The sequence below is a fragment of the Peromyscus leucopus genome, chromosome 23 (assembly GCF_004664715.2).
Source record: "Peromyscus leucopus breed LL Stock chromosome 23, UCI_PerLeu_2.1, whole genome shotgun sequence".
Lineage (NCBI taxonomy): Eukaryota > Metazoa > Chordata > Mammalia > Rodentia > Cricetidae > Peromyscus > Peromyscus leucopus.
In genome coordinates this window covers 28,489,694-28,510,873 of record NC_051082.1, presented here as the reverse complement: position 1 = coordinate 28,510,873, position 21,180 = coordinate 28,489,694, and the positions used below count along the sequence as shown (strand labels likewise).

Here is a 21,180-nt window from a genome sequence, read left to right as displayed (position 1 = left end):
AACAATCCACAAGCTTCCTATTTATTTTTATTATATATATATATATTTCCAAGACAGGGTTTCTCTGTGTAGTTTTGGTGCCTGCCCTGGATCTCGCTCTGTAGACCAGGCTGGCCTCGAACTCAGAGATCCACCTCCCAAGTGCTGGGATTAAAGGTGTGCGCTACCACCACTCTGCCTTATTATACATTTATTTACTTGTTTATTTATTGTGTGTGTGCACTTGCCGGGGCATGGATGATCAGAAGACAACTTGTGGGCACCAGGTTTTCCTTCCACGACATGGGTCAGGAGTCAAACTCAGGTCAGGGTTGGGGACACATGCCTTTACCTGCTCAGCCATCTCACTGGCCTTTTTTTTGGTCTGACAGTGTCTGATGTACCCGAGGCTGGCCCTGACCTAGCTATGTAGAGAGAAACGATTTTCAACCCCTGATCCTCCTGCCTCCACCACCCAAGGGCTGGGATGACAGGCGTTCACCGCTTCACCTAAGGTGTGCTGTGCTGGGGGCAGGACCCAGGATTTCACACGGGCGAGCCAGCCCTCTGCCAGCTGAGCCACATGCCCTGCCCCAGGTCGAGAGCTCTGAATCACATGCCATTCTTAGGGACTCCCCTGTCCCACATCGTCTCATTGTCCAGTACTCACACGTTCATTACTCAGTGGCCATCTTGGTTGTCAGACAGAGCCCAGCGCCTGTGTTCAAATACCGCGTGTTCTGCTGAGGGACTCCGAAGCACAAAAGTAGCGAGGGCGATAACTCCATGGCAACACATTGTCATAACTGTTCCACTTCAGCACGTGGGCTTTGTAATATTTATTTTTTAATTTCTATTCATGTGTGTCTATGTATGGGCACACGCATGCAGATGTGAAGATGCCCCCCCCGAAGGTCAGAAGTAGGTGCTGGATCCCTGGAGCTGGAATTAGAGGCACTTGTGAGTCACCCACTGGGGACACTGGGACCTGAACTAGGGTCCCCTCCAAGTGCAGTACCTGCTCTTAACCGCCAAGCCACCTCTCCAGCTCCTATCTTTAGTCCTTATTGTTATTTTGGTCCTTAGGTTCATTCTGTGCATAATTTATAAATTAAGCTTTATTACAGGTATAGGAAAACTTCAGTAGATGATTTCACACAGTCTGAGGCTTCAGGAGTCGCCTGGGAGACTTGGGGTGCCATCTCCAGAGGATAAAGGGTGAGTGTAGTTTTAAACCTTCAGCCTAAACACACTGAGTGTTTTCCTCACATCCACACCTCTTTAGTGGAGAGAGACAAAGAAAGGGAGAGGGAAATGGAGAGGGAGAGACCGCTAAAAGCTCTTGCTACAATTCTTTTTGAGTTCACATTTAGGTGTGCATTTTAATTTTGACCCACGCTTTTTTTTGTTTTGTTTTGTTTTGATTTGGGGGTTTGTTGTTGTTGTTTGCTTTTACTTATTTATTTATTATTAAGACAGCTTCTCTCTTTACATAGCCTAGGCTGGCCTTGAACTCTCTTGCCTCTGCCTCCCCAGGGATCAGATTACAGGCACGTACAATGATGCCTGGCTAATATGGTTTATTTGTGTGTGTGTGTGTGTGTGTGTGTGTGTGTGTGTGTGTGTGTGTAGTTTTGCTGTTTGTTTGGCTGTTCTGTTGTTGTTTGGTTTTTGACATAGCATCTCAGCCCAGACTGTGAACTCGTTATGTAGCCAAAGATAACTTCGAATTAGTGATCCTGATCTGTCTGCCTCTACTTTCCAAACTCCAGTATTACAAGTGTAAACCATCACTTGTACGCACGCACTATTTATGTTTGTTTGGTTGTTTTTTTGTTTTTGTTTGTTTTTTTGAGACAGGTTTCTCTGTGTAGTTTTGATGCCTGTCCTGGAACTCACTTGGTAGCCCAGGCTGGCCTCGAACTCACAGAGATCCGCCTGCCTCTGCCTCCCAAGGGCTGGGATTAAAGGCGTGGGCCACCACTACCTGGCTGTTTTAGTTTCAAGATTACATTTCATATATGTATTTTGTGTTGCTCGGGAGCGTGCCGTGTGGGAGGGTGCTCGATTGTGGGGGTGTCAGGGAACAACTTGCAGGAATCCGTTACGTCCTCTCACCTTGGGTTTGGGGGACCAGCTGTATGATCGGAGCGGTCACACCCGCACTATTCGGTTTCACTTTGCTTGGGCTTGTAGCCTGGGGTGGTCTCGACCACGCCACTTAGCTGAGCCTGGGCTTGGGCCACGAGCTGCTCCTGTGGCTGCCGTCCAACGGCTGGAATCTCAGGTGTGCACCACCCCACCGCCTTGTGTGTTTGGGGGACAGGGTACTGTTATGCCGCCCCGGGCTGCTCTCGACCTCTGCTCCCCTCTGTCTTTCCCTCGCGCGGCCCCGCCGCCACCCTTGGACCCGCGTTTTCCACATCATCCCTCCTTTTCTAGCGACCGTCCGCACCGTGCTCCCCTTCGGTGCTCAGCTCCCCGCATCATCCCTCCTTGCTCACCTCTCACCCTTTTCCCGCCTTTCCCCCCCCCCACAAATGCTCCCCAGCTCGAGGCCCTTCATGGTCCCCCGACCCCCCCCTTCCCATCCTCCAATCAACCCACCAAGGCAGCCTTGTTACCATGGCGACCGAGCTTCTGCAAAGCCGAAGTCAAGGACCTGGTTGCCATGGTTTCCGCTTCTCCGCCTCCAGCCCCGCCCGCGCGCCGGGTGGGATGGGAGGGGGGTGGGGGTGGGGGGTGCACCGCGGCAGCGTTGGCGCCTGCGCAGTGCGGCCGCTCGAGGGAGCCGGCGAGGCCCGGGAGGGGCGGGGCTTTCAGGCGGAGAGGGAGGGAAAAGAAAAGAATCGGACGGGGAGTGGAGCTGGCGCCTACGGTGGCCGGAGAGGGACGTGCCGGGCCGGAGGCTGCAGGATGGTAGGCTGTGCTGGGAGGGAGGGGACGGGGACCCGAGGGGCGTGGGCTGTACCTGCGGGGGTCCGGAGGAGAGGGGGGGCCGCCTGTGGTGGGAGTCGCCCTGTCTTCCCCGCGGTCCGCCGAGGATCCACTTCCCGGAGCGGCCGGGGCGAGCCGACCTCGGGAGCTGGAAATGGCACTCGGGACAGGGGCGGGGAGGAGTCTCGTTGGCTGGGAGAGAGAGGGGACTGGGCTGGAGGGTGGCGGGACCGTCCCGAGCAGGGCGCAGCGCTCGGGGCGCGGGGTTCGGTCCTCGAGACGGCCCCGGTCACTGCTGCAGGGGAAGGCACACGAGGAGGGGGCGCCGGGGTCACTCCCGAGGGTCGCAGGGCGCCGAATCCCCTTCCCAGGAGGCCCGGGACCGGGGAGAGCCGTGTGGGAGGGGACGGTTTCCGGGTCTCCGGAGTTCACCTCCTGCGCCTCGACCGAGCTCGCTCCGAGTTGCAGCCGGGGGACCTAGGACTGGAGGACTCCCCGACTTCGGCATTCCCGGCTTGCACCCTCCCCGATCCAGTTTCTTTTCCGGAACCCAGGCCTTCCGTCTTCCTGCCGTAGTTATCACCTCTGTAGCTTAGCCGCACGCGGCTTCCTCAGTTCTTCCCAGTCCCTGTCCCCCCACCAGCCCCCGCCCCTAGTTTCTGGGGTCTTTGTTCCTAGGATTTCATTTATAAGCTGGAAGTGCCGCACACACCCAGGGATTCCAGCCTTGGCCATGTTCACACATCTGTTTGGTGGGAACTGAGTTCAGGATATGAAATCAGGACCCCCTGCACCTGGGAAAAAACTAGATCCACAGAGCTGTGAGGACTCTGCTTGCTCTTTATTCCTCAGACATTCCCTAGGAGAGCCATCTGGGTGACTGGACCCTCAGTGAGGGACTGCAGGATCTGGTGTCTGGGATGAAAGGCCAGGCCTTTTAGCACACACCTGTAACCCTGGCACTCAGGAGGTAGAAGCAGGAGGATCAGGAAATCAAGGGCAGCCTGGGCTACATAGGGAATATAGGTCAGTCAGCATGAGCTACATGAAACACTGCCTCAAAAAAAGAAAGAGGAAGAAAAGAGGGCCAGAGAGATGGCTCAGCTTGTAACGGTACCTGCCGACCCGAGTTCAGTCCCTGGGACCCTCATGATGGGAGGAGAGAGCATGACTCCACAAAGTTGTCCTCTGACCTCCACATGTGGGTAGTGGCACACGGGTCCCCCCCTCAATGTAAAATAACATTTTAAAAAAAATGGAAAGAAGCCGGCACTAGGATCCAAATGTGTGGATGGCAGAGGGCACGACCTGAATATCCCTGTACCAAGTGCAATTCGGATATATGTGCGATACAGACAAGACTGTCAACAAGCATGGGACTGGCATGGAGAGGCCGTAGGTCACGGGGCATCTAGGGCCTTATGGCAGGATGGGTAGAGACCCGACCTCTCTGAGATATGGGGTCTAGAAGGAACCTAAGTAGAACTGTAGTCTGTTGACATCGCTTGTCATGAGGGCAGGCATCTTATTCCTCATGGGAAACAAGCTTAGGAAACAGGAGGTCAGGGAATAGCAGCACCTAGCATGTTGTAGGGCCTACTGTGCGCCACGCACCCCCATGAATTAACTCATTTAAGAATTCCTTAAGGGAGGAGGGGTAGACGGATGGCTCAGCCATTAGGAGCACTGGCTGCTCTTCCAGAGGACCCAGCTCAGTTCCCCATCACCTGTGCCAGGCTGCTCCGACCGACCGTCTGTAACTCCAGATCCTCCAGATCCGGCAGATGTGAGGCCTCTGGCCTCCATGGGCACCTGCTCTCAGGTGCGGCTTCCCGCTGTGTAGACCCACAACCCACACTTCCACATGATTAAAACCGGGCTGGAGAGATGGCTCCGGGCTTAAGGGCATGTGTTGCTCTTGCAGAGGACCGGGCTCGATTCCCGTCACCCCCATGGCGGCTCACAACCATCTGTAACCCTTGTCCTGGGGGATCCAACAGGCATTCACGTGACTATTTCCAACACACAAAGTTAAATATCTTTAAAAAATAAGGAGAAAGACAAATCTTAAAAGAATTCTATAAGGAAAGTAACTTTATTGTTTCTATCTTGCGGGTAAAGAAACTAAGTTTCAAAGACAATAAGATGGCTCAGTGCGGAGAGGCACTTGCTGCCAAGACTGAGTATCTCAATTTGATCCCTGGGGCTCACATGATAGAAGGAGAGAACCCTCTCCCAAAAGCTGTCTTCTGAAACTCACACACACACACACACACACACACACACAACACACACACACAAATGTTTTTATGTCTATTTATTTTATCATGTGTGTGGGCAAGGTGGCTGCTTGCCACAGCGTGAGTGTAGAGGTTAGAGGACAACTCGTGGGCGTCAGTTCTCTTCTGTAATGTGGGTCATGGGGTCATGGGTATTGAACTCCGGTCGTCAGGCTTGGTAGCAAGCAACTGAACCAATTGAGTTGTCTGGCCTGAGGTTGTACTCAGCTAGTAGAGCCAGGATTCGAACCCAAACCGCAGGCAGGAAGATCTTTGACTTTCCCTCAGGAAAAACATTCTTCTCTACTCAGCGTTGACATCTGGGACAGAAGTTTTGAAGAAGATAGCGATGAATGTCTGTCCCTCAGCTCTGGTCCTTCCTCCCTTCCAGATGCGATTCATGCTCCTGTTCAGCCGGCAGGGAAAACTTCGGCTGCAGAAATGGTACCTGGCCACCTCAGACAAGGAGAGGAAGAAAATGGTCCGCGAGCTCATGCAGGTCGTCCTGGCTCGAAAGCCCAAGATGTGCAGCTTCCTGGAGTGGAGGGACCTCAAAGTGGTCTATAAGAGGTGACTGGGTTAAAATGGCGGGGAGTAACTAACTCTCTTTGAAGTCGGGAGAGTTCCGAGGAGCTGAGGAATCTGCAGGCTGGTCAGGAATCCCCTCTTCCCTTACTTCTGAGTTCTTCTCAGTTATTGCTTCCTTCTTGGTTTTCTGACACAGCCTCTTGCACGTACCCTGAAGACTCCCCTGCCCGCATACAGGTCCCTCCCAGTCTCATTCACCACACTGAGGCCTCACCCCACTTTTCCCAATCCACACGCCCACATTCCCACACCCTCCCTTTCTAGTTCCTTCTGCTCTGAGCAAGCGTGTAAACTGGCTCAGATTTCGGCTGAGTCCAGCCGGGCGGGTCGGAGGGCGAGAAGGAGAGGAAATGGAACTTGTGTGTTTCTGAAGCACGCTCACAGTTTGCAAAGCGTTAGTCTGGGTACCTGCTGGGACCACCATGTCTGTGCACTGTCGGAGGACCTCAGGCCGGCGGGCAGGTTGGACCTGCAGCTCCGAGGTCCTGAAGCCAGCTCCTAACTCTTGTCTCTCGGTTTCCTCTCCAGATACGCCAGTCTCTATTTCTGCTGCGCCATCGAAGGTCAAGACAATGAGCTGATCACACTGGAGCTGATCCACCGTTACGTGGAGCTCCTGGACAAGTACTTTGGCAGCGTACGTCTCCCCACGAACCCTGGTTTCCCTGCCAGGCAATTCCGTATTCCTGCCAAGCCTTAAAAGAAAGACTCATCCAGTCCCTGCCCTGGAAGTCTCAGTGGGGAGGTGGTGTTGGGGCACAGGGACCGTAATTAATCTCCCCTTTTAAGCTCTAAGCCTATTAGCTGTGGCCCTTAATCAGCTTGGGGGTATACCTCAGTAGGTAGAGCTCTGCGTGAGGCGGAGGGGGTGGCAGTAGAGGGAGACAGTTTTTACTTTATAGGGGTTCCTGACCTTGGCATTGTATTGGAATATTCTGGAGAGAGAGAATGAGTGTGTGTGTGTGTGTGTGTGTATGCATATGTGCATGTGTGTGTGTATGCATATGTGCATGGAGAGGCCAGAGGACAAACTCATGGTGTTCCTCTGGCACCCTCCTCCTTGATGGAATTTCTTTTCTTTTTTCCTTTCTATCTTTTTTTTTTCTTTTGAGACAGGATTTCTCTGTGTAGCTTTGGAGCCTGTCCTGGAACTCTCTCTGTAGCCCAGGCTAGCCTCAAACTCATAGAGATCCGCCTGTCTCTGCCTCCCGAGTGCTGGGATTAAAGACATGTGCCACCACCACCACCCACTTTTTTTTTTTTTTTTTTTTTTTTTTTTTGAGGGTTAAAGATTCATGTTATTTATTTTGGTTTTTCTAGGTAGAGTTTCTCTGTGAAGCTGGAATTTGCTCTGGCCTTGAACTCACAGAGATCAACCTGCTTCTGCCTCCCTCCCATGTGCTGGATTAAAGGCGTGCGCCATTGCCACCCAGCTCATTTTATTTTTTATCTCTATGTATGTGTGTCTGTCTAGGCATGTGCATGTGAGTGCAGGTGCCTGCAGAGGTCATCGGATTCCCTGGGACTGGAGTCACAGGTGGTCATGACCCCCCCACACCCACACACACACAGGTGGAGGGAATTGGACTCAGGTCCTCTGCAAGGACAGTATGAGCCATCTCTCCAGCTCCCGCCTTGGTTTGGTTTTTGCTTGCTTGTTTGTGAGGTTTTTGTTTGTTTGTTTTGGTGGTTTCTGTTTGTGGAGGAGGCAGGGTCTCTCACTGGCCTGGAACTCCTTGATTCAGCTCAGCTTGGGGATCTGTCTGTCTGTCTGTCTCCACCTCCCCTGTCTGTCTGTCTTTTGTCTGTCTGTCTGTCTGTCTCCTCCCTGTCTGTCTGTCTCCCCCTCCCTGTCTGTCTGTCTGTCTCCACCTCCCCTGTCTGTCTCCTCCTCCCCTGTCTGTCTGTCTCCACCTCCCCTGTCTGTCTCCTCCTCCCCTGTCTGTCTCCACCTCCCCTGACTGTCTGTCTGTCTCCACCTCTCCTGTCTGTCTGTCTCCCCTCCCCTGTCTGTCTGTCTGTCTCCCCCCTGTCTGTCTGTCTGTCTCCCTCCCTGTCTGTCTGTATCCCCTCCCTGTCTGTCTGTCTGTCTGTCTCCACCTCCCCTGTCTGTCTGTCTGTCTCCACCTCCCCTGTCTGTCTGTCTGTCTGTCTGTCTCCCCCTCCCCTGTCTGTCTGTCTGTCTCCACCTCCCCTGTCTGTCTGTCTCTCCCTCCCCTGTCTGTCTGTCTGTCTCCCCCTCCCCTGTACTGGGATTATAAATAAGCGCCATTACTTTTAACTTTTTTACATGGGTCCTGGGGACCCAGCTCCTCGTGCCTGAGGCAAGCAGGTGGTGCATATACATACATGCAGACAAAACACTCCTGCACATAAAATAAATAAATCTAGAATATTAAAAAAAAAAATGATAGCCAGAGTCCAGTCTCCCAGAGATTCTGAATGAATTTATGTGGGGTGTGTCCTGGGTTTTGACAGATAGAGCAGACCTTAGATACAGAATCGGAGTGCCTCCCTAATACATAACGCGGGTAATGACGTACGAAGCCCAGTTGGGAGGCGGGGCAGTGGTGGCGCACGCCTTTAACCCCAGCATTTGGGAGGCAGAGGCATCTCTGAGTTTGAGGCCAGCCTGGTCTACCCAGAGCGAGTCCCAGGACTGCCAGGGCTACGCAGAGACCCTGCCTTGGGGGTGGGAGCAGGCTTGGGCTCTACCTGAGTTGATTTCTTTTGTTGGTGCCGGGGATTGAACCCAGGACTGCACTCCTGCTATTACTGTGTGCTCGCCAGAGCTGTCCTTTTTTGTCTGTTTTTAATTGCATTTATTTACTTGGAGATGGTCAGCCCCACTCAGGAATGTGGAGGTCAAAGGACCACTTTTGGGAATCTGTTTTCTCCTTCTGCCGTGTGGGTCCTGGCTGTCAACCAACCTCCAGCTTGGCAGCAAGCGTCCCTACCCAAAGAGCCATCTCGTTACCGTATTTTAATATTGTGACTACCGGGGTGGGGGGCGTGCTTGCCATGGCATGCATAGGAAGCAAGAGGACAGCTATGTCGAGGGAGTTCTCTCCTTCCGCCCCTGCATAAGTCCTAGGGCCTTGAACTCTGCTTGTCAGGCTTATGTGACAAGTGCCTTTACTTACTAGTGCATCTGGCCAGCCCATTTTGTTGTTGTTTTGTAGGAGGTGAGAGGTTCAATCAGGGTTTCTCTGTGTAGCCCTGGCTGTCCTGGAACTCGCTTTGTAGACCAGGCTGGCCTTGAACTCAGAGATCCACCTGCCTCTGCCTCCCAGGTCGTGAGCCACCACTGCCTGGCTCCTTTTCTTTGTTTTTAAGACAGAAGAGCATGTATGCATCCTAAGCTGGTCTCCATCTCAGTGTGCAGCTGAGGGTGACCTTGGTCTTCTGGTTCTCTTGCCTCCACCTCCTGAGTTCTGGGGTCACAGGTACGGCCACCACACCCAGATTATATGGTTTTGGGAGCTGACCCGTTGTAAAGAAGTGTCTTAGTTACTGTTCTAATGCTGTGAAAAGGCTTTATGACCAAGGCAGCTATTATAAGAGAAAACATTTAATTGGGGGCTCTCTTACAGTTTCAGAGGTTCAGTCCATTATCGTCATGGGGGTGGGGTGGGGCATGGTGGCTGCAGGCAGGTGGTGGAGCAGCAGCTGAGAGAACCAGCTACATCCTGATCCAGAGAGAGAGAGAGAGGGAGGGAGGGAGGGAGGCACTCTGGGTTTGGCATGTGCTTTTGAAACCTCAAAGCCCATCTCCAGTGACACATGTCCTCCAAAAAAGGCCACACCTCTTAATCCTTCCAATCCTTTCAAGCAGTTCTTCTGCCTGGTGACTAAGAGTTCAAATATATGAGCCTATGGGGACCATTCTTGTTCAAACCACCACAGCAAGCATTCAACCAACTGAGCTACATTCCCGGACTGGATTGATTGATTGATTGATTGATTGATTGACTGATTGATTTTGTGATACCTAGACATCGTACCTAGCCTCACACATCAAGTTACTTTGTGCTCTACCGCTGAGGTATATCCTCACTCCCTTTTTTACTTTTTATTTTGAGGCAGGGTCTCACCAGGTTGCCCAAGCTGACCTTGAACTCACTCCGTAGCCCAGGAGGCCAGTCTTCTGCCTCAGCTTCCTGCATAGCTGAGATAAGAGATCCACCCCACCCCACATGCCTTTTGAGGGTCTCTGGCTTGTTCTTCATCTATCCAAGGAGTCAGTGTTACCATCTCCTTTTTTGGCTGGGGAAACTGAGGCTCATAGACGTTCTATGATGTGCACAGCTAATTTTGTATTAACAGAGATCACCTTGGGTCTTCTAAAGCAAAGACCATAATATTCTCCTCTGCCCCAGAATGCCTAGGGTAGCAGCTAGCCCAGGGTCTGGCAGAAACCACGTCGGAGATTTTAAGAGAAAGGCAACAGCAACCACAGACTTCTATTTCCTCGTCTGGAATAGGAGGCAAGCTGTGAAAGAACGAGGAGGCATGGCAGCCTGTGCCCATAATGCCAGCACTCAGGCTGAGGCAGGAAGATTAAGACCTCAAGGCCAGCCTGGAGAAAAAGACCAGCGGACTGAGAGTTGAGGACTGGGAGGATCTAAGATTCACGGAAGGAACTCACTGTGGGCTGGGGATGTCACTCGGTTGGTAGAGTGAGTGCCTGAGGACCTTGCCTGCCCCACATGGTGTGGTGTGGAGGCGCGTGCTTACAGTCTCGGCGTTTAGGAGGTGGAGGCGGGAGAACCGGTCTGGGATAGCCTCAGCTACGTAGTGAGTGTAGGGTCCGGAAGCAGAGGGAAGAAAGAAGGGGTACCCCTTGATGCTCAGCTCTGCCTTCTCCCCCCGTCCCCCAGGTCTGCGAGCTGGACATCATCTTCAACTTTGAGAAAGCCTACTTTATCCTGGATGAGTTTTTGATGGGTGGGGACGTCCAGGACACCTCCAAGAAGAGTGTGCTTAAGGCCATTGAGCAGGCTGACCTGCTGCAGGAGGTACGAGCCAGGGACAGTGAGGAGGAGGAGGAGGACTGTGGCCGAGGGGATTCCCCCTCCCCCGGACACCCTGCCCGTCGACGAGTGGGCCCCCCTCCCTGTGGTGTCTGGCCCCCGTCACGGCCTGCTGTCTAACTTGTCCTGAGTCCTGAACCCCTGGAGCAGGAGGTGGGTGGGCCCATCCCCCTCTGGTGCCAATGGTTCCCTCTTTCATCTGAGCCCTGTCCTCTTCCCAAGACCCAAGATGTCTGTCTTATCTGGCCCAGTCTCCTTTGGCTTCACGATTCTCTGATGATAAGGGTTGTTTAGAGGACTGGAGAGCGGTTCATGGTAGATAAGCCTTTTCTTCCTCGATTTCCTATCTGTCTGTCTGTCTGTCTCTGTGTCTCTGTCTCTCTCTGGTGGAGCCTAGGGCCCTGATCCTCACTTTGCCTGTCTCTGTTCCTATGTGTAACGTGAGGCGTGTGTGTATGCACCTGTGTATGTAGAGGCCAAAGGTTGAGATTGGGTCTCTTCCTCAACCATTTTTCAGATGGTCTCACACTGAATCTAGAGCTCATCCATTCGGCCCAGCTGGTTGGCCGCTGAGCGCCAGGGATCTTCCCTTTCTCAACGCCATCCCCACAAATATTTGGATCACAGACCCGCCCCTCCACACCAGGCTCTCGTGTGGCTGCTGGGGATGTGAACTCGGGTCCCCATGCTTACATGACAGAGGCATTAGTGACTGAGCAGCCTCCCCCGCCCTGACTAATCCTCACTTTGAACAACATGTGCACACGCACACGCACACCCCTCTGTTGCTCGGGAGCCAGCGGCTGTGGGCGCTTGGGGCTGGCCTGGAGGGTGTCTGTCAGTTGTCCTGATGTCTGTCCGGCACCCCCCCCCTCTGCCCAACGCTGCTCGCCCCCCTCTCTGCTGTGCTACTCTGAGCCTTGGTGCAGGAAGATGAGTCACCAGGACTCCGCAGTGACAAGCGAGCCGGCTTGAGCCGGCTCTGAGGAGAGGGAGAGATGGGGGCAGTGAAGGAGCTGGTCAGCTCTCGAGGGGGAGAAGTGGCGGAATGAAACTTGAGGTCACCCCGCTGGTCCAGGTTCCCTTCACTCCCTGACACACACGTGCACACACGCATGTGTGTCCCCCGGTCACTGGACCCTAGTGACTCGTCACTCTGAAGTCCCTTCCCTTCCCCAGGAGCCCGGTACCAATGTCTGATACCAGTGCCCTCGCCACTCTGAAAGGCACGGACCAAGCGTCCGCACTGCCTGCCTCCTGGGAGTCAGGGTTCCTCTGCCTCCGGCCCCGGCCTCATGCTTCTTGCCCGTTGGGTTCTGAAGCCGAATCCCTGCTCCCCCAGCTCAGAGCTTTAGGTCCTGGGTGGTGATGAACCTGGCCTCCGCCTCTCCTTGCCACCGTGGGTGCTGGCAGTGGTGTCATGAGGCCTGTGAGCGCCCTCCGCCAGGGGCTCACAGCGTTCCAGCCTTGGGCTCACATCGGCTTCTCTTCTCCCACCCACCCCCACGTGTGTCTGTGCCTCTGATCCCTTCATCTCGCCTGCCCCGTCTGCCCTTCCTGGTGTCTCTGCGTCACCCTCGTCTTGTCTCAGGAGGATGAGTCGCCGCGCAGTGTCCTGGAGGAGATGGGCCTGGCATAGCCCCGTCAGCCGGCCCGGGGTCCCTGTGGAACTGGGGAAGCCGAGACAAGAGACGGCCCTTGGGGGCTGTGTCTCCCACCTCTCCCCCAGGCCCCTTCTCTGGGCGGGAGCTGGCTGCTTCTCCTCCGCCACCTCACCTTCTTTGGAAGGAGCTGTGGTTCCAGCCCTTCATTCAAACATTCCCTCCCTCCGCCCTCCACCTTTCCCAGCGGAGGCCTTAGGAGCTAGAAGGCAGGAAAGTGTGACCTGGATGGGGTGCTCCGTGGCTTTCGTCCCCCTCCCTGGAAGAACCCGTGTCAAGCCCAGCCCTCCCCACGTCCTTTATCGCTGTAAATATATAAATACGTCAGGCTAAAGGGAAGAGGTTCCCAGGGCTCTTTTCTCCCCTCGGCCCCAGAACCTACCTCCAGCCCTCCCCATAGCCAGCCAGGGCAGCTTCTCCGCCTGGGAGGGGTTCTCCCTCTCCTGCCCCCACTTCCTCCTGGGCTCCAGTGTCCAGCCAGAGCCAGGGAAGGAACCACCGAGTTAATGTTTTTCTAACCTTGCCACCCGGAGGGAAGGAACGGTTCGGGGAGGGGCCTGCTTTCTGGGACACTGGCCCTGTCCCCCTCCTCCACTCCACACTGTGGATGTGGCGGGAGCCAAGCGGGTGGGGTGGGCCAAGCGGCTGCCTTTATTCCTTTCTTCTGAAATAAAAGGAAAAAGTGTTTCTGGACTTGGCTTGCCTCTGTCTTTGTTGAAGCCGACCGGTGTCCACCCCGAGGTCAAGGGCAGCTTCCTGCCAGGGTCTTCCTGGGACCTGGGTGGTCATAGTTAGGAAGAAAAGCTAAAAATAGAAGATACCCAGTTGGACGGCAGCCAGACAGCAGGTTTGGATGTATTGTTTTGTTCTGTGTCCTAGGACAGTCAACCCCACGCCTTGTGCCCGCCAGGCAGACTCTGCCTGCTGAGCTCTCTTAGACGTCTGTCTTGTCTTGAATTTCGAGACAGGGTTTTGCAGCCTAGCTCTGAGTGACCTGGATCTCAGGGATGATTCTGCTACCTGTGCCTTCTGGATGCTGGGATTACAAGCATGTGCCAACCACACCCCAGCCCAACAGATGCATTTGACGTTTCTTTAAATTTTGAATCAGGGTCTCACATAATCTAGGCCGGCCTCAAACTCCATATGGATGGGAGAAGCAGCTTGGCATCTCTGAGCTTCCTGCCTCTACCTCTAGAAACGCTGAGGTCACAGGTGTTCAGCAGCACTCTGTTCTGTGAAATGCTTCACACATGCCGGGCAAGCGCTGGACCAGCCGAGCCACGTGTTGATTTTGTATGTTGCAGTACTAGGGATCAGAACCCGAGCCCTCTCGCTGTTCGAGGTCAATGCTCTATCGCTCAGCCACAGCCACAGCCCCAACAGATAAGTTAGTAGTGTGTCCCATGCACTATGAAGAGTTATTCTGGGGGTGGGGGTATCTGTTGCTTATCTGGAATTGAAGGTTAAATGATTGTCTTTTGTTCTGTCTGGCAGCCCAAAGAATCTCGCACACTGCTGTGACTACACACACAGCCAGGGAGGGCAAGCCCTGAGGTCGTTAGGTTCTCTATTCTGAGATGTCCGTGGGAATTCTTCCCTTTTGCCTCTTTTTGTTTGGGGAGGTAACTGAGAAATGGCTAAAAACAAGGTGTGTGGGGGTCAGCTCCTCCCCAAGTTTCTAGGAATTCAGGGAGCCATGAAGAGAAGGATGGATGACTTGGGGTGGGGGAAGCTATCCAGATACCCAAAGAGGAGCATCTCCTATGCGGTATCTTTTTTTCTTTTGCGTTCTAGAAACTTGCTCATCCCAGACAATTGTTTCTTTTCTTGGTTTTTGTTTTGTTTTGTTTTGTTTTTTCTGACCCTGAACTCACTTTATGGGACTAGACCTCGGGGCCAAGTGCGTACTAGGCAGGCATTCATACTGAGCCATAGCCCCAACCAAACACCTGGCTCTTGTTGGATTCCACTCTTCTGTGGGTCAAACACTGGCAATTATGACTCAACTTCCGGCACAGGGTGGTAGCGGAGAGCAGAGGTTCTATTTTGTTGTTTTTTTTTTTTTTTTTTTTTTTTTATTACATTCATTTATTTTGTGGGCGGGCGGGTGTACCATGGTGGGCATGTGGTAGTCAGCCCTCCCCTTCCATCATGTGGAAAGAACCCTAGTGTTACACTCAGGTCACGCTTGGCAACCTGTGCCTTTACCCGCTGAACCGTCTCACCGGCCCCAAAGTAGATATTTCTAGATCATTCCCTTCCCAGGTACAGCTTCACACCTTTCTCCCACCCAGTCCTGGCTTTGGTCAGAGAGTCCAGAACCGGATCAGACTGGCGCTCCCCTCACCGCCCCTTGGAGAGGCCCAAGCAGGCCCAAGGGGTCGGGTGAATAACGGAAAACAAAGTCCTAATAAAATAGTCACTTTTATTTCTTAGCAAAACTATTTCCTCCGTGAGGGGTATTTACAACAGAGAAGGGCAGGAAGTGGGTAAGTTCACAGCGATTTGGAGAAGGGGGAGGCTCCGGGGGCCCCACGGCTGGGAGACAAGACACTTCACACGATTAATTAGAACAGATTTTCCCGCTGGGGATCGGGAAGTCTCAGGAGATACTAGATGGGGACGAGGCCCCTGGAGGAAGTGGGGGTGTAAGGGGACTCGCACAAAACACCCACCCGCCTGGGATGGCCCCGGGATCGCCCGTGAGTTTGGGGAGTTCTGGACTGCAGACCCGGGGCAAGTCTGACAGGTCCGGTCCCGGCAGAGCTCGGGGCGGGGTCACGTGGGGCGGGGCCGGGCGGCAGCCGAGGGGCGGAGCCGGGGCGCATGCAAACACCGAGAGGGAGGAGGAGCGACACGGAGGGGGGGCGTGGTGGCGCGCCCAGCCTGGGGCGGGCGCGCGGGGGCGGGGCCGGGGCGGGTCACGGGCGGCGCAGCAGCACGTGCTCAATGTAATTCTCCAGCTCCTCCTGCTCCTGCAGCCGGCGCTCCTCCGCGTCCGCCTCCTCCTGCGCGCGCCGGGCCTGGGCCTCCAGGTCGGGATGGTGGCGCGCAGGTGGCAGCGCGTGGTGGAAGTGACGGCGGCGGGAGGACGCGGGTGGCTGCAGTGTCCGCGGCCGAATGTAGTTGGGGAAGGGGTGGTAGGGCCCCGGGGGAAACACCTCATCCTCCTCCCGATCCCAGGGTGGGAGCACTTCGTTCCAGTCCGGCAACTCATCCCGGGCCGGGGCTGGCGGTGGGGGCTGCGGGGAGCGGACATGAGTGGGGGCTGGGGCGGCCCGGGGGGGCGGCACCGGCTCGGGAGGGGCGTTCTTCTTCCGCTTCCGTTTCTCCTCCACCTCTTCGATGATGCTGACCACGTCGTCGGCTGGCAGGTGGAGTTTGGTGGACAGTTCAATGAGGCTATCGATGGTCTGCGGATCCATCTCCTCGTCGTCGTCGTCCTCTTCCCCGCCCTCCTCTGCCCCCTCAGCATCCTTCCGCCGATGGCCTGGCGCCTCCTCCTGGGAGCGCTTGTCCTCGGCTCCGGCTTCCCCGTCCTCCTCCTCCTCGGCGAACAGGAGCGCGTTCTGCCGCGCCCTCTCCGCCTCCTCTGCCTCCGCCTCCGCCTCCGCCGCCTCCTCATCCTCTTCCCCCATCTCGTCCTCCCCACCACCGCGTCTCTCCTGCTCCGCCTCCTCCTCCCTCTCGCTCTCCCGCTCTTGCTGCGTCTCCTGCAGCCCGCGACCCCCGAGATCGCGCTGCCGGGCTCCGCCCTGCAGCAGATACTGGAGCAGCAGGTCGGAGGCGAGGTCGGCCAGCCGCTCTTCTTGCGCCGCGGCCTGCCGGGTGGCCTCCGCCTGTCTCCTCCCCGCCTCTACCTGAGCCAGCCCTTGTTGAAGCAGGCGCTCTCCAGCCTCAGAGCCGCCCAGGAGTGAGCCCTCGAGGCGGCGCACCTTGGGGAAGGGGCCACCTAGGCTTTGGTACGCCTTGGATAAAGGTGTCAGAGTCTCACCTAGATGTGTTTTAGGGGAGGTCACTCCTTCCCCGAACTGATGGGTTTCGGGAAGGGGAGCGCTTTCGGGCATTCGAACCTGGAATTGCGAAGGGACAGGGGGTGGCAGAGGAGCGCGCTCCGGGACGCGCGCCTGGAACTCTCCCCAGGAAGCGCGCCATACGCGCTCTGGCCCGGGGCTCTCCAGATTGACTCGGGTCAGCGTGTGCGTGCGGGTTTCCGTCTCTGCTGCGGCCGTCTCTTGCTGGCGCTTAGCGTTGCTCGGACTGAAATCTCGAAGTTCTTGGAGCAAGGACGCTAGCGCCTCCAGCTCCTCTGAGCGGTCGTCGGCCTCGGGATCGTTGTCCTGAGTCTGAGGGCGAGGGGGGGCCGCAGCGGGCGCTTGGATCTCTGGTGCCGGGAGGCTATGGGTCTGACTGCGCACGGACTCGGTTAACAGAGCTTCTGCTGCTTCTTCGGGTGCTCCCTGCTGGGAACCTCCTGGGACCTCCGGGGGCGAGGCCGGACGGTCCAGTGCCTGCAACAGTACCGCGGCCAGCGCCCGGGGATCCACGCCCTGGAAGAGCTCTCCCTGGTCCTGAGGCTCGGAATTCCGAGCGGCTCGGACCTCTGGGGCGCTGCCATCCTTTGGCCGGGACACTGCGTCCTCAGCTACCTGCTCTTTATGCTCAGAGCCGAGGGGAGGAGGATAAGCATCGGAGCGCCCGGGGGGCGCTGCTCCCAACCCCTGGATCAGTAGAAGGAAGCAGAAGAGGACGGATGCCGGCCACGTGAGGGTTTTCATGACCAACGGGCTGCCAGAGACTGAAAAATAGAAGAAGCCAAAGAAATAGAGGATTTCTGTAAGAATTCCCCGCTTTCTATTTCTGCATTCCCTTCCCCCACCTTTAAGCAGGAAATCCGGGGTTTCCCTCATTTCTCCAACCTTACCCGAAGAGAAAACGTTTAGCAGAGAACAAGAAAGATGTGGCGATCTTTGGAGTCGTGCAAATGGGAAATAACGCCCGCAGTTCTCGCCCTGGCTACCCAGTGCCTCCTGTCTGTCATCCCCTTCCCCAAGTCATCTCTCAGCCAGCGCCCGCGTACAAGGATAAGCGGGAGGTGGGGGGGGATCTGTTCCCTCCCCACAGGACTCCCCGGATGGTGCGTGGGCGACTTCATCAGCGGCAGAAGAGCAGAGACTCCCCCATTTACCAAAGACCCTTCTCGGGGGCACCCGGCTGTGCTCTCAACACCCCACTCGGAGAGAGAACCCTCCCTTCACGCCCACGACTGAAGAGGGTTGGCGGAATGGACATCGGAGTATTTACCAGCCGGTGTCACGACGGCGGAAGGTGGAGAGGAGGGTCGGGACAGGGGGAAGACCGGGCCCCGTCCGCCTTGGCTCCGTTCCGTGGCCGGAGTGCGAGCGGTGGTCGAGGGCTGGCGTCCTGGGAGCCGGGCTCCGCTGGGTCAGCTGCTGCGCTCTCGCTCCGGCTTCAGCACGCTGGACAGCGCCCGCGCCGCCGCCTTATAAAGGGGAGCGCGCGGGGTCACGTGGGCTCGCCCCGCCCCATTGACGTCAATGTTCATTCATGGGGAAGCGGGCGGGTGCCCGGTGGATGGTGGATGTCCGGTGATTGGAGGGTGAGCGCCGCTCCCGGCCTGCGCCTGCGCAGTGAGGCCCTCGGCCAGAGGGGCGTGCGCCAGCCGAGCTCCGGGAAATGAATGAATGAATGAATGAATGAAATGTCGAGGCGGGCGGGGCAGGGGGCTCTGAATGAATGAAGGAGGGACGAGGAGAAAAGGATGAATGAATGAATGGAAGAATGAATGGAAGGGTGGGTACAGAGGAGCCAGAAGGCGGGAGGGTGGGTTACAAAGCAACTTGCGGCGCAGCCCGCGTTGCTGAGCAGAATAGGATAGGAAGAGGGCACCGCCAGCATCTAACTGGGCGCCAGTAAGAGATCAGTACTGGCTGGGGGGACGGTAGGGGTTTGGAAGCTGGGGAGGGGGACGGGCTCCCTACGCCGCCACAGCGTGGTCTATGGGGAGCACGCCCAAGGACGACGCGAACCCGAGAGGAGGGGTGGATCTGCGGAGCGGGATGCCCGCCCAGGGCCAGGGCAGATGGGTGGATATTGCGGTTCGGGTAATCACCTTGGAAAGGGTCCTAGTTGGAAGGGAAAAGGAAAAGATTGACGATGTGTGTGCCTCTGGGTCGTGTCTGTTCACGATCGGTTCGTGTCTGGAGGGGGTGGAGAAAAAGGTGTGTCTGTCCTTCTGGCCAGCGGGCTCTGCTGTGCCTGTCAGGGGTCCCTGTGGTGCCCCCTTTCCAATCCACCTCTCCCACCCCCTTCTGCTTATTCCCCTCTCCCCCACAGCCCCCACCCAAGGACATTTGGAGGGCGAGACCAGACCAGGTGGGGAGGGGGTTGAGCAGGTGGAGAGGGTGACTCAACTCCATTCCTCTCTGCTGCTTAACGGGGAGGCTTGAACGCGACGGGGGGGGGGGGGCGGGGAGTGCAGTGCAACGTCAGAGATGGACCCTCTCAGCCATCAGACCCTTCGACCGTATCTCCTGCCCGGAGGGGTTGGGGCTGGGGGCTTGGACAACTAGAGGTTCCGGGAGTGGGGGGCGATGACGCAGAGATTGCGCAGAAAATCTATCAGGCAGCCGGGGCCGGTGAAGGGAGACCAGACGTGGGCGGGGGTGGGATGGGAGGACGGAAATGGGGAGGGGGTAGAGGAGAGGGAAAGGTGGCCCCGGAGCGGTGACTGCAGGAATGAAGGGGAGGGAAGGAGGGAGGGAGGCTGGAGGGGGCTGCGGTGCAGGCGGAGAGCAGTGCGGGGGCGTGGGCAGGGAAGGGGGGGGGGACAATGACACACACCAGACACACAAGAGCTGCGGACACAGGGGTGCTTGTGGGCACACGCAGAGCCTCACCCCCCCACCCACCCCGCACCTCGACACGCTGGAAACCGGGATGGGTGTGTGTGTGGAGGGTCTCAGGGCCTCTTTCAGAGTCAGCCCTACCGTCATCCCATCCCGCTACCGACCCTCATTCTGAGCCCCCTACATCGGGCGCGCGCACGCGCGGGCACGCGCGCACACACACTCACACTCACGTGCTATCCCTCTATAACCAGCAGTGGCTTCTCCCTTCCATCAGTGGCTTGACTTTCCCAGAAGAGAACCCATCAGCTCTGCGGAGAAAAAGGTGGGGTGAGAGAGGAGGAGGAGATGGGGGCAGGGGAAGGGAAGGGAACCTGGAGCAGGTTGAAGGATCAGGCTAAAGGGGAGAAAAAAAAAAAAAAACAACAAACTTGAGAGCCAAGGTGACAGCAGGCATTCCATAGAAAGGAGGAAGAAGGGCCTGGAGATACCACCACCACCACCACCACCGCCACCACCACCACCACCACCACCACCACCGCGGCAGCAGCAGCAGCAGCACCTGACAGTCCCCCCACACCACTACCCAGAGCCTGCCCGTCTAGAGTCCCCTCCTTCCCTTTCCCCTCCCATCTCCCTGCATCTCAGCCTGGTTTCCAGGAGCAGCAGGCTGAGGACGGGGGTCGCATTACCTTCCTTAAGGAAAACGACTCAGAAAGCTGATGGTTCCAACCTCTGAAGGTGGGGGAGAGCCTTCCGAGAGAGGAGGGTGGGGGAGAGAGCTCACCAAAGAGGGGCGACTGGGGAGATCTCTAAGTTTGAGATCCCCGGGAAAGGAGACAGACACCCAGAGGAACCGTATACCTGTGGGTTCGTGTGCATATGTAAGCACCCTCGTGTGCATGTACATGTATGTGCGTTTCTCTGGACAGAGATGAAAGAGACCCAAAGCAGAGAAGAGAAAGAGAAAGAATTTGAAGAAGCAAGTGAATCAGGTTGAGGCTGGATAGATGTGGTTCCAGTTTAAATGGGTTGGGGGGGAGGGGGCTTCTCTTACCACCTGTGTGACTCTGGGTGCATCCATGTACATTCTAATCTCTTAGGACTGTCAGCACATACCTGTGCTGTTTGGGGTCTTTGGATGCACCCACATCTGGTGTCTGGCTTAGTGCGTTGAGCGTGTGTGTGTGTGTGTGTGTGTGTGTGTGTGTGTGTGTGTGTGTGCTTTTCTGGGGATCCTTTGCTGTCTATTGGTGTGCGCGCATGCTTATGGGAACTTCTCTGGACCTCCCTTGTCCCTCTCTTCTTTCTTCACCTTACGGATCTCAGGGCGATCGTCTCATAACTGAAGCCACTTGTCTGCAGCCCCCCAAGTCCTCACCCCAGGTTGTTAGGAGCCTTCGCCACTTCTCCATCACCCCTAACTCCCCATCCTTACTTATCCGGAAACCCAAGCAACAGCTCATAAATTCACATCTCAAGACCCTTGGTCATCACAGGGTGGCGATGGGCAAGGTGGGCCCAGATACCAGACAGGCGTGGCGACTTCATTTCTAGGTCTGAACCCCTCCTGCCTCTTGGGACTGACTCTCTGTCTCTCTACCTGGTCCCTAGCTCAGCTCATTCACGTGTCATACATACCTCCCCTCCCAGGGATGACGGATGTTCTTCATAACTTCTCCCTCTGTTGTTGTTTTGTTTTGTTGTTTCTGAGGCAGGGTCTCAAGTAGCCCAGGCTGGCCACCAACTCACTATATAACTAACTGAAGATGACCTTGGCTGTCTGATCCTGCCTCCCCCTCCTAAGTGCTAGGATTACAGATATGCTCCC

General features: G+C 56.1%; 2 protein-coding genes across 3 annotated transcripts; one reads left to right on the top strand and one right to left on the bottom strand.

Moving 5' to 3' along the window:
• The first annotated feature begins 2,790 nt into the window (after window positions 1-2,790).
• Ap1s1 (adaptor related protein complex 1 subunit sigma 1) lies at window positions 2,791-13,170 on the top strand. The gene is made up of 5 exons (XM_028894433.2): window positions 2,791-2,898; window positions 5,587-5,765; window positions 6,312-6,420; window positions 10,664-10,801; window positions 12,408-13,170. Exons 1-5 carry the CDS (start codon window positions 2,896-2,898, stop codon window positions 12,453-12,455), a joined length of 477 nt encoding a protein of 158 aa, XP_028750266.1. The 5' UTR covers window positions 2,791-2,895; the 3' UTR covers window positions 12,456-13,170.
• Window positions 13,171-14,885: 1,715 nt separating this feature from the next.
• Vgf (VGF nerve growth factor inducible) lies at window positions 14,886-17,951 on the bottom strand. Of its 2 annotated transcripts, none has more exons than XM_028894437.2 (2): window positions 17,785-17,951; window positions 14,886-17,278 (listed from the first exon to the last, which is right to left on the bottom strand). In XM_028894437.2, the coding sequence occupies exon 2, from the start codon at window positions 17,256-17,258 to the stop codon at window positions 15,402-15,404; it is 1,857 nt and encodes a 618-aa protein (XP_028750270.1). In that variant the 5' UTR covers window positions 17,259-17,278; window positions 17,785-17,951; the 3' UTR covers window positions 14,886-15,401. The 2 variants fall into 2 exon arrangements, with proteins under 2 accessions (XP_028750270.1, XP_028750276.1); XM_028894443.2 differs by lacking the exon at window positions 17,785-17,951 and adding an exon at window positions 17,405-17,489.
• Between the last annotated feature and the right edge of the window lie 3,229 nt (window positions 17,952-21,180).